Below are 17,446 nucleotides of genomic sequence, written 5' to 3' on the forward strand. Positions count from 1 at the left end.
CGAAAGCTGAGGGAACTATCTAAATTTCAATCAATCAAAATCAATCAAAAACACTTTATTGCACAAAGAAAATACAATTAAATTTGTAATTATATACATACAATGCATAGGCGGCCTTATCACTATAAGTGATTTCTTACAGGGAACCTTTTTTTTTAACAAAAACTAATAATACGATACAATTGGTAGCGGTTAAATTTATTACTTCGTCATATTTATGGAGATATTGTGCTATCGACTCCTTTGAATCTAGGTCCTGTTAGATGACCTGAAATGAATATAGTGCGGGACAAGGACAGCATCCCTGATCAATACATCTAGGGTGATTGCTATACAAGGGCTGCGTACCTACAATATGTAAAATTCATCTGAACATGCGTATAGTACACATCATAAACTACTTTGTTATTTTATACTATATTGGAAGCCATTACGATGGAGTTAGAATATGTACTTATACAAAATAGTTAAAAAATGGAAGCTATTCTTTGAATATTTACATAAAAAACGTTTAAATTAAATAAAAATGATCTTAACTCCAGTTTCATTCTTAAGAATTGTTATTGTGTTTTGACGGTACCTTATATTGATATCTGTCGATATATGTATGTTATTTTTACTTCACATTGTATCCCTCAAGTAGCTGGGGAGGCAGTAGGAACCTTGTGTCCCCACTTTCCGCTGAATTAAGTTTTAAGGTATAACAACAGTTATTTAATTCTGATATTTATACTATTGTTAGACAGACACGATTTTCTATAATTTATCAAGTGTACTATTAGTTAGTACACTTGATAAAACTATCTAGTGTACTAATTAATTGTAGAGTTATCGTTATCGTAAGGAGAATGTCTTTACGATAAACGTTGAGGACTACAACTAGTAGGTTTGTCAGTCACACTCTGTGCCCCTGCGCCACGACTGGCCTCTATCTTTTATTCAATGAACGTAATCAATTGAAAAACTCAAGAAATAGAATGTAAATAAAAGAATATATGTTTGAAATAGAATACTTGTATTTATAAAAAAAAGTACAAATGACAGGTGACGGACAAGTAATTAGAAAACTCACAATTTCTTTTGCATGTTTTTATTATTTTTAAACGATTGTCATTTTTTCTTATTATTTTACATAAAAAAGTTTTGATTCTTGTGGTAGTGAATCACATACGATAATAATGAGACAGCACTGGTGTAAGTGCTACAAAGTATAAAGCGTTATTGACGACTGTATCCATTGTAGATTCGATTCCCACTCGTGGCAATGACATATTTAACGTGTTCATTCCTTTGATCTGATAACAAGGTAAAGCACGGTGTTGAGTTCCGCCAAAATTCAGCGAGAATTGAAATGATAATTAAAAAACATAATTTTCACAACTAACTTAACTTAAAAATTATTGGGCTGCCATTTTTTATGCACCACCTGGAGCATTCTTGATTCAATCTAATTAAAACTGGTTTTTTTTAAGTATGACAACATCGGGACGTAAATTTGATTCCCACCCGAAGTAATGCTTATTGTTAAAACATCATCCTTTTTGATCTCGTTATCAAACAATTCAATATATGTTAAAAATGGCTTAACTTAATTTAAATATGCGTTATTTTAACGCTTGTGTTGATGGTGCGTGTAGAGGACTGACTTCTTACAACTGGTTCACCAACGATTTGCGCGTATCTACAAGGAAATAACAGTTAATTAGTCATTTTACAAATAAATTGCGTTCGCGGTTCCAAGTGAACTTACTTATAATATTTACTTATGTACTTTTAAATATTCCATAGGTATATAAATAACCACATGAGATAGGAGAATAACAAGAATGTTTTTTTAGTTCTATGCTTTATCCCATCGGGGTAGCCAGAGAAAACGGACTACCAAACGATTTTCAGCGAATGATACCAGCTCAGCATTGGGTACAGCCGAACGTGCAGCTATGCTAACATTTCACCATCCCATCACCGGCAACAATATGTTTTTCCACATTTATTTCTTACTTTCCGTTCCTATTATATTACTCTATATCTATAGTTCTACTAAAGATATTTACCAGAGGAAATATGTTTAAAACATAATATCTAAATATAAATTCATAGAAGACAAAGCATCGAGTATGCTTTGTGCTATTGTCTTCAGGCTTTTTATTCTTAAATAAATATTTTGAAGTCACATATCGACCACTACTATAAATAAAACCCGATATATCTCTTAGACTTATAATAATTAATATTAACATAAACAATAAAATAATATAAACTAACCTTTTTTTCATTAACCTAAAAGTTTTTCGTTTACATACAAAAATGATAAAGATGAAGAAACCAATAAGTTCATTGCATGCGTCAGTGTAGAGCCAAATGGTGTTATCGGGAGCGGCGTGAGCACTCACTACCTCGACCACCCAGTTGATTCCCATCACAATAAATAGCTTTATGTATAGAAATAGCCTGAAATATAATGAATTTATTTTATACTTGTAGTGATATATCTCTACATGGACAAATTACTTATTTTCATTTCATCGTTCTGGAAAGCAAAATGCGGGGTTAAGATATAACACTATTCAATGCCTCGTAAAGTACGTTAGACGGTTTCTGCCCATTATCCAATGCCCTGTAAATTGGGTGAAAATGCGGAAATAAAGGAGTGTCTTAACTCTACGTTAGCTCTGGTGTATGCGGCAAAAGTTTTCAGTCTGTGAATAAAAATAAGTGAATTTCCCTGCTCTACCAAAACAAACGGTGACGTTGAGTTTAATTACTCTCTCTCTCAAACTTTAATGGATAGTGGAGAACAGATATCATAACTCTAGGCTCATCTGCCTATACGACTTTACGGGATAAAGCGTGAAGCAAAAGAAAAACATAGATACATATATAGAGAATACCTTTGTTTCTCAATATTATGTCGGGAGTGTGTAGCACTATCTCCAGTATACAGTACCGATGTCTGCTGTTTAATTTGCCATATTTTTGCTATAGTCAATATGAAGAACGTCATATCTGCCACCCATAGCACCAATATTGGGGAGTAAAGGTAGATAAGTCTGTTAGTGCCTGTAAAATAAAATTAAGATCTGCATTCGGTCCAGTCGTAGCGCAGGGACACAAGTGTGTGACTCTAAACGCGACTGGTTATGGGTTCGATTTTCACTCGAGGACATGAAACATTTAATATTTTCATTTTCTTTGTTTTGGTGTCGAGGCAATTGAGGTCCGCCACTCAACATGCATGACGCAACGCCTCCAAAATTCGACGGGAAGTGGGAAATTGAAGTGTCTTAATGGGAACGTGGGGAACGTTTTTAACACTATGTTCCCAGGTACTGTAATAGCTATAATAATTATTAAGTTGAGCCTGCCATCACTGGTTGTTTGTTAAAAGAAAATAATAAACTTATATTATGTTATTTCCTCCTTAATTAAGTTTACGGGAAACTGGACGTGTGGTTGCGAGTTCAATATTCCTTCAAGGAATATTATAATTATAATTAACAATTAAAAAGTATTCACGGCCTGGTGAAGATCACCCTATTTTAACATCTGCCATTTGGCACGTACAAATAATAAAAATAAATAAATAGAAAATAATGTCTTTCCGTTATTTGGAAAACAATATATGTATAATATTATTTTTAGAATTAGCTTTAACAGGATTTGTCGTTTTCGATTCACTCCCGAAATTGTAACACTATGTGTTGAGTGGCGGGGCTCAATGCCACACTTCATTCTACTACAGCAGAATAAAAATATAAATTATTATTAATAAAAAAAAAATCCCGAGTGCTACTCGCACACGACCATTTACACGCTTCCACTGCTCTACAATAGCCTCTTTTTATTAAAAAACATGTCGAATAGCAAATAAGCTATAATAGTAGTTTCAAAATGAACTTTCAACCTACATTTTTAATATTAGACTTGGCAATTATAAATTTAATATTTCCTCAATACTACCATAAAACAATGTAAAATACATTTTAAATGTTATATACTCATTTTATAGTACTAGTGACCGTAACGACCGCAAATGTACGTAAATGGTAGGTACAGGTTAGTCATTATATTTTTAATTATTAAAGTTAATAATGAAACGAAAATGAATCAGTACCAATAAATAGCTATAAATTCACAGGCCGACTCAGTCTAAGAAACTCTACAAATTATTATTTTTTCAACCATACAATAGAAGTATATATTCCTTATTGTATTGTATGTACATACAAATCTGGGTGTTATATTAATATTTTTTAAATTCTAATTAAATTCGGGTAGGCAGAGGGCGCATAATGTCAAGAAACTTCGCTTCCATTATTCTCTTCGCTTCGCTTCTCTCTCTAAGAGTTTCGCAAGGTATTTGCTCGGAAGTCAGTTCTAGCAGTTTATAATTTTGAATTGTTCTCTCACTGCAACCGATTGTTTTTAAAGTATCTATCTATATATAATAATTATATCTAAAATATTAGTTTCCATTGATTCCACGTACCACTATAGATTAATACTTACCACTTAGGAAACATGGTTCCCCTCGATCGGGCAAAATAGATGTACCAGGTAACATATAATAATATTCCTTGGAAATTAACAAAGTCGTTAGAATTATTGGAATCCCAAATGTGTATGCCGAGTAGGTGTAAAATTTATCATGTCCTATAAGCGTGTTCGTCATTAAACCGCGTCTTCCGCTGAAATAGTATGTATCTTTAATGTTAAATTGATGATTAGAGTACTTTTATTAAATTTTAAGCAAAATCATAGAATTTCAAGGTACTAAAAATTCTTCTTCTAATTCTTGATATTCGTTGCGAAGTGCAAGTCTACAAGTCCACAGCATATGACTGTAAAGGCAATAGTTTGTGGGTCGATTCCCACCTAAGGACATGAAATATTTAATATTTTCGCTTCGCTCTGGTCTCGAGGCAAAAGCGAGGCGATGAAGTCTTCTACTTAACGTAAATGGATAGTCTCTGCTTACTGCGGGATCTAAACTGCACGACAACAAAAAAAACTACATTAAAATCAATACTCTAATTTGAATTTTTTTTTTATTTACAGGCACAGAATTTATAGACAAACAATAGAAATAACACATACTGGAAATTATTATTTTATTTTTATTATATTAAATTATGCAGGATATTAAAACAATTTTTAGGATAAATTAATGTTTATCCTGCTGACAGATAGGCTGTCTGTTTTGTGTCATGTACAGCAATAGTTTTTGATCTATATAAGATTGTTTCATACACCTACTTATATATATTTACATATAAGAAATACACAAAATATAGCCTATCGTAGTACGAAATTTAAATTAAATCGACTCACCTAAATGTTCGCCATATATCAAAACACATAACATTCTGCCAAAAAAACGTAGACAGAAGGAAAAAGTAAGCCACTATTGCTGAAACAAAGAGATAAATACGTCACTGTATTCATATGAAGAAGGAAAAACCGCAAAGATCCTGAAATAATTCCATAATTCCATTGTAATATACCAGCGTACAATAAAATAGATATTGATATGTTAATTTAGAGTTAAAGTCATCACTATAACGAACAAACGTCAATGCAGCCATATTTTTTTTGTATCCCGCTATGTGCGGGATAGTAGAGGAAGTAGAGGGAACCAATGTTAAGACACTCTGTTCCCCATATTCCGTCTAATTCTGAAGGAATTGCGTGTTGAATATTGGAATTCAACTCTAAATATTTCATTTTCGCGAGTGGATATCGAACCCACGACCTGTCGCGCTTACAGCAGCACGTTTGTGTCCTTCTGGGGTATGTAAGTGTTAATATAAAACTAATACTCACTAAGCCCGAAACACGTAGTTTGAGTACTTCTATTGAAGTAAAGTAGCATTTTCATGGTGGCAAGCAAGGAATATCCAATGAAGAGGCACACGAGATAAGCAATGAGAATACGTCCGTGTTGGTTGTTCAGCTCTGGTAACCAAATGTACACCATAACCGTAACCAGGATGAAGATGCATGATATTATCAGACCTTGGAAAAATAGTTTAATTACTATATGTCTTAATACGTGTAAAATCGGAGAGTTTCGTAACGATTTCACGGTTGTAGGCCAACGGGAAAGTGACTTATTAAAGTTGACAAATTTAAGTTTGCGGGTGTATGGACTCATTTTATATGAAATGAATTTGATAGTATAATAAACCAAAATAGCTATAAAGAAATTAGGTACAACGATCATAGCTTTATCAGATACGTTAAGAGATGCAAACTTGAAACACTGCCAAGTGCCTATTTCAGAATTTGATTTAATTGATTAGTTACATTTTTATTACTTTATTGCCCTATTAGTTTGAATTAAATTGAAAAATAAACGAATTTAGGACACACCAGACTCTTTATATGGGTTCAAATTCCACTTGCTACATTTAAAATATTATCTTTTTTAGTTCAGTTAATAACCGGCAATATTGGGTTACATAATTTCAATTTAGACTCGAAATTTTATAGTCGATAACTATACAAAAAGGAAAAGCTTGGATATATACTAACAGGCAGAATTAATAATGTGGTACTCTAGCGTTGTAGGTTTCATGCAGATGATAGCGTTGAAGATGGTCCAGGAGGCTGTGTCATTTTCCAAAATTAAATTATCTACGCAAAAACTTTCTGGTTCTATGATTTCCGCATATGCATTTCTTTCTGTATCTATATGGAGATTCCCATGCTGAAAAAAAAATAGGTGTATATAACAATAAAAACTGATAGTATTTTATTTTTAAATTATTCCTGTTCGCCGAATACCTAAATAATAATTAACTTTTATTTTTGTTTGTTCCATTGATTATATCGATATTGTAAATTTGTGATCTTTGTTTTGGTTTTTAAATATTTTTATTTTTTTTAGCTTGATACTACTAGTGTAAAAACACTTCGCCCCCCGTTCCCGCCCGAATTCTGCACGCATTTGACTCAAACCCACGCAACCACCTCCTCGACAAAAGAGCGATTAAATGTAAATATTAAATATTTCATTTCCTCGAGTTACCCACTCGAGGAAATCGAACTCACAATCTGTCGCATTTACAGTCACAGACTTGTACTGTTCTAAACCATTGGAGAACACTTCCGACCCCCCAAAAACAAAACGTTGCTGGAATATCGTGAATTATTTTTACCAGCAAGGAAACTGCTGTTATATTAGAAAGGGCTTAACTTGATTAATAGTTTTTGACAAATGTTTCTGTTATGACGTACGCATTGATATATATATGAAGAGAAGGCCATCAGCTGCTACCGTTTAGTCTTGTTTATTATATCACGAATAATCGGATATAAACAAATAGACGGACTTTATTGATGTCACTTCCTTTCATATGTTGTTAAACGATTTAATATTTTTCTATTAATTTTACATTTTTTGTAAATACGCTATATTTTTCACTTCCACTTTTCGTCTTAATATTTTTTTATTGGTTTTTATTATTTATCATTAAATAATTGGCGTCAAATTCTACAGAGATAAGTGGTTTGAAGTCTTTTGCTAGTTAATTCAAGAAAAAAAAAATATCGTAACTATGTAAAAAATCGTAATTTAATTTTACTTAACCAAAACTTACGTTATCTATTCCTAAAGCAATGTTTTCATCGTAGACCTCTTTCACAATCACTCGGTCTTCATTTTCAGAACAGCTCGGTTTCCGATAGTGAAAATGAAAGAAGACCATGGGATTGATTTTCGTTTTTATAATTTCTAAACGAAATGGATTTCCATTTTCAACACATGTCAAATCTTTAAAATTATAAGCGTATCCGGGCTCACAGCATTTTAGTATAGGTTTACCTTCACTTGGTTCTTTTAATTTCTTTTCATTGTAATCAATATGTGACACACTTTTACTTACAATCGCTAGTAAAATTATTAATATAATCATTTTTTTATTGAATTCTTATTTTTCTTTATTCATTTGTATTTTATTAACTTATATAAATTAAAAATTCATGAAAAATTTTCGAACTTTCATGTGTATACTTGCGAAAAGATCACTGAAAAGCATATTATTTAGAAAATTGTATTTAAAAAACTTATAACGTCATTTAGACAAAATCTAAAAAAATACTTCGAATCCACTAAATATTACTAAAAGTCCACTAAATTACTAAACACATGTTTATAGATGAAATTGTGATCAACAACTGAGCTTCTCCTAGATATTAGACAGTCGGGCGCCAAAAGTCTACTCTCGTTCGTATTTTTGGCGCCTATTTTAGTCTCGTTATCCACAGAAAGCTTATGTCCCTAAAGCTCTTTATGGCTGCCAAATATCTTATATAAGTTTGTTATAATATTTATAAACATTATAAAGTCTAATTTATGATCTCGATCATTATTAATTAAAATTATTTAAAAAAAACCAAATGAAAACGAAGCGAGTTTTAGTAAACGCCTCTTGGTTTGATCTAAAATGTGCAGTTTTGTATTTCTTTAACATCTCACTATAACCCGTATATACCCGTAGCTTATTTAAATTAGTTGGCAAGTAGAGTAAATATAATGCTAGGATACTCCGTTCCTTACGTATTGAGTGGTGGCACTCAAAGCCATATTTAGTCTTGTTACCAGAGCAAGGGAATTGAAATAATGAATCCCCCAGCATAGTAATAAAACTCACAACCGTCGTGCTTACAGTTAGATGCTGCGCCACTAGGCTCAGATTTTGGTAAAGGTAAAAAGAGATACTGGAAAATTCTTTTTTTTTTAAATATATCCAGCTTCCAAGCAGCTTTTAGCTTGTCCGTGTAGAACAAAAGCATAACACCCCTATGTGTTGCCGATAGCAAACAAATTACAATACAACGCCCACTACATGATAATAAATTAAATAGTAATTATAAGGTTAGACGCTACCCTGTCGCTACATAATTATTACTTATCAATATTGTTTTGTTAATAAATTTTTTAGGGTTCCGTACTTCAAAAAAAGGAACCTTTATAGGATATCTTTGTTGTTCGTTTTTCCGTCTGTCACGATGTCTTAAAGCATTTTGCATGAAATTCCTCACTTTTCGCCAAATTTTTCGAGGCATTGCGTGTTGAGTGGCGAAACTCAACGCCGCGTTTTAACCTTAGTGCCAAAGCGGAGAAATGAAAGTATTAAGAAATAATAATTAATTACCTCGAGTGGGGATGGAACCCGCAGTCGTGTTACAGTTTCACCTTGCACCAAGATGGCTTCAAAATAAATATAGAAAAATATTAATTAGCATTAGGGGGTTGTTACAAATTTAGTTTTATGGATGTGAAATGAAGAATATAACTTCTGGATTTCCAGCTTAGTTTATTCTATGCATCACCATCGACATAATAAATGTGATTGCTAGTGATATTCCTAAATTTATTCATAAATAATATTATAATATTTTTTGCCTTGTGAGCCCTTTTGAGCTGGAATCGAACCCACAATCTTATTTTTTTTTAACACGAACAATATATTTTCAGTTATCTAATCTTCATAGTACAGACTGCCTAGCTTGGCATTGGTTGGCAGCTCGAGCTGCCCAGATGAAATGAAGCGCTACGACGTCGTTTAGATAACTGATATTAATTGCTTTATTATAGCACTTATAGTGAATTATTTTATATATGCGATGTTGATAATTATGATAGATTAGCCAATTATGGTTAAGGAGTGGTATGGTGTACCTCGATGTTTCTTGTAAGCATTATAAAAAAAAAAAATTGCTGCGCGCTTTGCCTGAGACCAGACACCAGAGGTCTGACATCAGACACTACAGGTTGTTGACACCAGAGCGTAGAAATGAAAATATAAATTTAAATAAATATTTCCTTTCCTCGAGTGGGGATGGAACCCACAAACAGTCGTTTTGCAGCAAACTTTGTGCCCCAGCACCACGACTCCCCTCCAATTTATTATATGAATATAGATGTATTTAATAATAACTGTTACATCATTTAAATGATAACATTATTTGATACATTTATATATAAAGTACCTACTTAGGTTAACAATAGTAATAACAATTATCCATTGTTAACCTAAGTAGGTACTTAGTACTATGTGTCAGAGTGTGTCAGAGTGTGTCAGTTAGTGGTGTCGTGTCAGATAACGATTTCCGGTTAGTCACAGAATTTGTAAAGATTTTTTTGCGTTCATGTCTACCGCATACAGTAAGGGAAGTTAAATAGAATGTAGTGTTGAATTAAATATTTAATTTCCACGAGTGGCAATCGAACCCATAACCTATCACCCTAAACGAGTGGCAGGTTATGGGTGGGCTGTGCCATGACTGGCCTTATATGCATTGAATTAAGTTTAAAAATATCATAGAAATTGTACCCATAACCATTCAGATTTTGATTAGGTATAGTGACAATTCGCTTTAAAAACTAAATATTCTCATTTTAATCAATGGCTTGGAACTACTTTTAGTCGAAACTCAGTCGAGGAATCATCATATTTATTTTCTAGACCTGGTACCATATGCCACTTCAGAATGTCCAATAGATATCCTAAGTAATCATTTAAAAACCTTCATTTAATGCCAATTTGTCTAAAATGAATTGGTGTGTAATTTTTTGATTTCTATATTTTTACAATTTTTAGTAATAATGCGTTAGTAAAATCTATTCTGAAATATATGTTATGAATAATATTAATTTACCTAGTTATATTTTTAATTTAAAATGCATGAATAACCAAATATAAATAAACAGCATGGTAGTAGTTACGTATGTGACGTAATCAATAAATAAACAAATATATTTGAATAATATTTATTTCAAAAATATTGTGAAAGATACATTTTTTAGTGGTAGGTAAATGTTTTTTTAATAGCTTTTATAATTTATAATTACGAATAGGATTTTTTAAAATATTATATTCATATAGATATCAAATACAATATTTTTTAAGCTTTATAAAAATACACTATAATTCATAATTTTACTAAAATGACTATTAAAATATATAAATTACTAATTCTACAATTATAGCAAAATTATAGAAAAATTATATAAGACGTTCACAACAATGATTTACATACTCATATCAATAGTATAAACGGAATTTTTTGCTTAAAAAAAGCTTTTATGGTTTAAAAAATTTTTTTAAGTTAAATTGAAAGTCCCGTTTACATAAACACGAAGATACATTAAGAAGTTTGTATATAAAATAGAAAATGCTTAAGTGAGATCAAAGTATAAAAGTATTAATGGGTTTTGCCTTATAATTAAATACATATTTATTTTCAGCTTCAATATTAGGCTTTATTCCCCATAACAGAGTAGGTAGAGGGAACATAGTGTCAAGACATTCCGTTCTTCATATTTCGCTTAAATTCGAGTTATTGCGAGTTGAGTGGTGGAACTTAAGTCTGCACTATTCTAATAAACACCTAAATAGCTATTACATTGATAACAATATTTTTATTTTAAAATTTCTTGACCTTTTATGGAAAATTTGTAAGATTTCATACAAGAACGGAAAAGCTTTTAAATATTTATTACGATTTTCTTTTTAAATATTTATAACTAGTCGATATACATTGATATTATAATTATATGTATATAACAAACATAAGGTGCATACATCTAGTTAAGGTTACATATCATTTAACTAACAATAAGATGATTTCAAAATCTACAGTACAATAATATTTAGTTTATCATATCATAGTGTTGGAAATATTTTGTCTTTTTTAGGATAAGACTAGTAAATACACATGTAGGTTAAATAAAAAGAACTTAGCCTAATGCCTAAGCCTTAAATATCTTAATAAATTAATGTTTAATTCATTTATTTATTAAGATATTTAAGAAATATATAACCTCCTCCTTTTTTAAAAAAAAGTTGGTTAAAAATTAAATAATCAAACATTAACTTAAAAATAAACTTAAATAATTTCTTAGTCTTACAGCTGTCTTGTAAGTTCATGTTAATTTATTTAGAAAATATCATAATGTCGTTTCATTTACAGTCCATGAGGTACATAAACCGTACCTAAACCTTTTAAACTTTTTAAACTTTTACTTCTTAATATATTATTTTTAGAGAAGATGGTACTATCACTGTACAAGAAGAGAAAAATGTGGGTGACCACGCAGCATAAAAATATATCGTGGACACAACCCTCTTAAAGGTATAACGGAAAAATTAATTAATAACTCAAACTACATGTCATACGAGAGTGACAAATATGAGGATGCAATTTACTATATAGAAAGACTAGCCGACCTGGGCGGCTTCGCCCGCTTGAACTACAAATATTTATTATATATATTAATGAAATTATTTTCAGTTTAGAGGGTGAATTCTAAAAAATCATGATATAAACCATAATATTTAAGGTGACTCTGGCTCTACTTTTTTTGACAACTTAAAATGCAAAGCTTCGAACAACCCTCGCGAACTAAAGTACAATAAATAATATTTAGTAGCGCATGGTATTGGAAATATTTTATAGTAATTAATTCTAACTAAAAAGTTAAAGGTAAGTTGTTGTTGAGTAGTAGAAGTAGTTTTAAGTTGAGTTGGTAGTTTGACAAATCTTAGAGAGCTTACCGTTTGTATATGTATAAACTTGTTAAGTGTTAAATATTATTTTATAATTACTTTATTACGACGCTGTTTTTGTCGACAACAATTTGATATTTTTAATTATTAACTTGTCGTATTCTTTGGTTTTTATTTCTACTCTTAAAAAGGTTCATTTGTGGTGAATATTGACTCTTGATAGTTTTAGTTTCTGACGCTCAGTGTTAATTCGTCTCTAGTGCAGTATGTTCGTGTGGAACACTGGCTCTTAGAAATTGAATCGCCTCGTACTTGCTTGTATCTGTAAAAAAATGGAACTAGTTAAAATAATTTTATCTGGTAAATATTTCATCTGGTAACATATAAGGGTTAGAAAGTAGCGTTTTGTATGGAACTTTAATGTTCACTGATATCGAGAAAAATATAATTTTCATTAATTTAATGTTGGAATCCAAAGAAAAACCTATAATAAGCAATAATGTATGCTATACTTAGGTGTTTCTATTTTTTCTTTGTGGAAAAGGATTTTGTTTTCTATTGTTCTTAAATTTATTTTGTGTGAACGATAAGGCAGTATAGTTTTTACACATGTATCTAAGTTTATATAACTTTAAAATTGGGATGTTGTTTTTATAGACGTAAAGAAACTTGAAAGATAGGCCATAAACCCAAATAAAAAAACCATAAATAAAATAAAACAACACCAAAAAGTTAGAAAATGTCAAAAGAAAGTGCGAAAATCAAAATCAAGACATATTTTTTCCTGATTTTATGTATTAGAACCACAAAAAGCCATTTTGAAGAAAAGTTCACTGCAAAGTTATTTCGCATAAACCTAAATGTTAGTCGAGAAACTTCTAGAAGCAAAGCGATGTATCAAAATCCCTCGTGTCCAAAATTGTTAGCTACCTTATACGCTTGTTTTCTTCTTATCAGTCTCTTTATATTATATCTTCTGTGGAACTTAAATGCCTCCATTTTCTGACATAGTCACAAATCAGTTTGTAGTCAACACTCATTGAGAAAATAAATGTTTTCATAATATCTTATACTACAGCATTTCAAAATTAGAAAATAAAGAAAAATAATATGTAATATAAATTATAACAGATTTTTGGTATTTTTTGTTATAAAACTGTAGTATTTATTTCTTTATTGCTATCTGAATCTGGACAATCCGTTCTAATTGTATCCAGGCTATCTCTTTGGCCGTAGTCCTTTAGATTTCTTCCAATTTGCCTTTGCGGTATCGTCATGCTGCCCATCCCCTCCTTCTGCTTAACAATCTTGTCTTTGATCCTAATTAAAATTAAAATTTCTGATCCTTAATATTTTTTAGATTTATAATATATCCGGCATATAATAGTAGAGGAAAGCTAGAGTTAAAACACTCTGTTCTCCAATTCTCTGCACTATCCAATTTTCAACGACATTGTGTGTTAAGTGGCATGCAACCCAACGCTTTATCTTGTTACCAGAGCTAGGAAATCAAATTCTTTCACTCTCCCGAATTTGAATCGAGTCCACAATCGTTGCGCTTACAATTAGATGCTGTAACACTACGCCCCGGTGGTCTTATTAATTATTAAATAAATTTAGTCTTCTTATAATTTCTTATAAATATTATGAAATAAATTTGGCATATAGTATTTCTTGTTTAACTTAAATCTATTTAAAGAAACACTTAACGCCTAAGAATGTAAAATAGATATGAATCACAGAAATTCGTTCTGTAGTAAATATGTTTTGAATTCTATAACAATGAAAGCCATTCATACGAGTAAAGTAACAATTGTTGAGTATACGCGTGAACGGAACAAGTTCATTCACTGTTTTGTTTAACTACCTATGTTTTTTTTAACACGGTTGGCTAAGTTTAATGCCTAACCAGCTTCTTTATAAGCCAAATAACAAAAAACTAAAAGCAGTATTGAAAATTGCTTATTGTTATTTTAAACAGAATAATTTCCATGAACCAACAAAGAACTCTTTTTGAGGATATCATATCTTATATCCTAAAGTTCAAATGGATGAGTTATTAATAATTCATGATCGTATCGATAAACATGGAAGTATAGTACGGCAAATTTATTGTGGTCATCTTAAAGTTAGGCTTTTGCGCATCTCGAAAAGAAAATATACAAATGTAATTTTTGTAAATATTTGTGTAAATATACAAAGGTTCATTTTTGACATTAAAAGGTATTTCTTTTTACAAATATTATATAACTAAGAAGCTAACCTTTTCTTCATGTGTCTGAAGATCTTGCGCTTGCAGACAAAAATGATGAATATGAACAACCCGATGAGAACATTGTACGCATCAGTAAAATACCAGATCTTGTTGGCTTTAGGGAAGAAATGGCTGATCACTTCCAAAATCCAGTTCACTCCCATCACAGCGTAAAGTTTCAAGTACAAAAGCAACCTGGAATAGACAAAGAATTTTATTTTAATATTAATTAATATAAATCGGTATTTTCTGTTCTTCTACTTCATCGGTAACAATTTCATGACTATTCTCAAAACTGTATTACGTGTTGAATGCGTAAAAGTTTTATTCTTTGTTTTCTTAAATAATTTCAAGGCTTAAAGTGAGCTGATTAAATATGTGACACTGCTAACAGTGTCAGAGATGTAATTCGGTTAACAAAAAGCACTATAAGCCGATTTAGGCCAAGCATCGTGGCAAGTGATGTTACACCTAGACTATATAAGTATTAACACTCACACAAATGCAAAGCTTGGTTTAGACCTCGTAGACTATATGTGTAAGTAGGTACCTTTTTAAAAAACGATAAATAATTATTTTTTTATTTAGGTTGTTCATTAAAAGGAAAAGAATAGTCATATTTAATTATACCTTTGCTTCTCACTTTTCTGCTTGTCGTGTGTTGCGCTCTCACCGGACTTCAACACTATAGTCTGTCTCTTAGTTTCAGCGATCTTACAAGCGGTGAGTGTAAAGAATATCGAATTAGCCACACATAATATCACCATCGGTACGTATAGGTATAGCAATTTGGTGTCACCTGAAATTTATATAAATAGATGTATTAATATACATATATATGAATGGTGCGTGAGGCCGTGGCCCAGAGGCAACGTGCGACTATAAGCGCGATGGTTGTAGGTTCGATACCTACGCGGGGGAATGAAATATTTAATATCAAAGTGTGTAAAGGGAAACTCAGCAGGCAGACATTAAAATGGAAGAGTGGAGAATGGTATTATCTTTCACTAAGGTGTCAAGTTGATACCTAGTATGATCCTTGATGAGCATATGTACTTATGTGAGAGTGTCTAAGTTTAGAAAATTTAAAAGAAAGTAGAGAACGGAGTGTCTTAACACTAGGTTCCCTCTGCGTACCTTTCTATGCAGATTTTTTTAAAAATATAAGTATAATAAGCATAATACCTGTTAAAAAACAACCATCTTGCCTTATCGAAGGCAGGAAAGGGCGGGGAGGCATCCCGGAGAACTCGAGGCCGATTAGCAAAGCTGTCAAAACTGTTGGGACCCCAAAAGCATATTTACAGTACGCATAGAACTTTGTTCTCTCGGAAAACTTTTCTAAAGACCTCCCACGCTTGCCACTGAAATATCAATTTTAGTATATTATTATCAATGTTTTGTGGTCATAGGTTATCTTGTATGGGTAAATTAATTGTTATAAAATAATAGATAAGAAATTATCTCCAAAATTGTTTTTGGACTTGATACTTGCAAATTATATAGATAATATTTAACTCTTTTTGATATTAATTTAGGACAAATGTATGGGGCGTTAGTATGTGTAGGTAATAGTATAGGTTGTAGGTACATACAAAATTATATATATATACAAAAACTACAATTACAATTTATATATTTTCTAGAAATTGAAATTTATATAACGCTAGGAAATGGTCTAGTGGACTAGGCTTTAGGTTCAATTCCCGTTCGATTAAAAATAAATAAAACTTTCGTCCATTTACTTGTTATGTCGCAATATCTATGAAGGTGTGGTATTTTAACAATAGGCTCTGTAATCAAAAAGGTAATAATTTATTCTATCGTATACAAAAACTATACAAACCTGAAAGTCCACCAAATATCGAAACACATCACATTCAGCCAGAAGAACGCGGCCAGGAGTGCAAAGTAAATAATAAATGCTGAAACAAGTTTAAATACAATTTAAATTAAAGTGACATATATGGTTTATAATTAATATTTTTATTTAACTCCCTGTATATTATTTAAAATATTATTATAAATACGAAAAAATATATATTAAAAATAAACATCTAATAACTTTTGTTTTCATTCGATTCTCTAAAAGCCCATGGATGAACCACTTATAATAAGATATTTTGGATATTCTTTCATTTCACCTCGTCTTTATTTCAAGGTAAGTAGAGAAAAGTAGTGATACAGCACTTACAGGCCATTATTGCACAATGGCATAGCGTCTGACTGTCGACACAATGGTTGTAGTTTCAATACAAACTCGGGGGCTTGGACTATTTAATTTATAAATAGAATAGAATAGAATAGAATAGAAAAAACTTTATTGCACACAAAAATACATATAAAAGAGAAAGAAACAATATATTTTTATAAAATGTATGCAAAGGCGGCCTTATTGCTACAAGCAATCTCTTCCAGGCAACCCTTGTAAAATAAAGGACTAAAAATAAAGAAGTGGGAATAACGTTATAGTGCACAATTAGATTAAATAAAATACAGTAATGAAATAATAATGAATATACACACATACATATATATATATATATATACATAATTACATAATAATAATATAATATCTACATATAATCCTATAAATATAATACATAATTCTACATAATATAAATATATATATATATATATATATATATATATATAAACGACTAAAGATAAACTACAG

General features: G+C 31.0%; 2 protein-coding genes across 16 annotated transcripts in view; both read right to left on the minus strand.

The window, feature by feature from the left end:
• Positions 1-1,045: 1,045 nt before the first annotated feature.
• Positions 1,046-8,271, minus strand: LOC146534094 (G-protein coupled receptor Mth2-like). The gene is made up of 8 exons (XM_085195124.1): positions 7,602-8,271; positions 6,535-6,709; positions 5,824-6,015; positions 5,332-5,410; positions 4,510-4,688; positions 2,892-3,060; positions 2,266-2,451; positions 1,046-1,681 (listed from the first exon to the last, which is right to left on the minus strand). The coding sequence occupies exons 1-8, from the start codon at positions 7,914-7,916 to the stop codon at positions 1,594-1,596; spliced, it is 1,383 nt and encodes a 460-aa protein (XP_085051250.1). The 5' UTR covers positions 7,917-8,271; the 3' UTR covers positions 1,046-1,593.
• Positions 8,272-10,916: 2,645 nt separating this feature from the next.
• Positions 10,917-17,446, minus strand: part of LOC146534095 (G-protein coupled receptor Mth2-like) — a 35,482-nt gene continuing 28,952 nt past the window's right edge. For 12 of the 15 annotated variants that reach the window (XM_085195113.1, XM_085195112.1, XM_085195111.1 and 9 more), the window contains exons 5-10: positions 16,616-16,694; positions 15,955-16,133; positions 15,400-15,568; positions 14,779-14,964; positions 13,446-13,835; positions 10,924-12,837 (exon numbers count right to left, since the gene is read on the minus strand). In XM_085195113.1, coding sequence (XP_085051239.1) covers positions 13,664-13,835; positions 14,779-14,964; positions 15,400-15,568; positions 15,955-16,133; positions 16,616-16,694 — 785 coding nt within the window. In that variant the 3' untranslated portion in view covers positions 10,924-12,837; positions 13,446-13,663. Of the gene's footprint in view, positions 12,838-13,445; positions 13,836-14,778; positions 14,965-15,399; positions 15,569-15,954; positions 16,134-16,615; positions 16,695-17,446 lie in introns of all 15 variants that reach the window. The other 3 variants (XM_085195108.1, XM_085195122.1, XM_085195123.1) reach the window with 3 other exon arrangements.

Source organism: Heliconius melpomene, chromosome 12, assembly GCF_056956725.1.
Source record: "Heliconius melpomene rosina isolate 202511_hmr_F chromosome 12, ASM5695672v1, whole genome shotgun sequence".
NCBI lineage: Eukaryota > Metazoa > Arthropoda > Insecta > Lepidoptera > Nymphalidae > Heliconius > Heliconius melpomene.

Coding starts and splice junctions, on each gene's coding strand:
- LOC146534094 (XM_085195124.1), bottom strand. CDS start 7,916: ATGATTATATTAATAATTTTACTAGCGATTGTAAGTAAAAGTGTGTCA. Junction 6,016..6,534: donor CCACATTATTAATTCTGCCT/GTTAGTATATAT, acceptor TATTTTTCCAAG/GTCTGATAATATCATGCATC. Junction 2,452..2,891: donor CATAATATTGAGAAACAAAG/GTATTCTCTATA, acceptor ATTATATTTCAG/GCTATTTCTATACATAAAGC.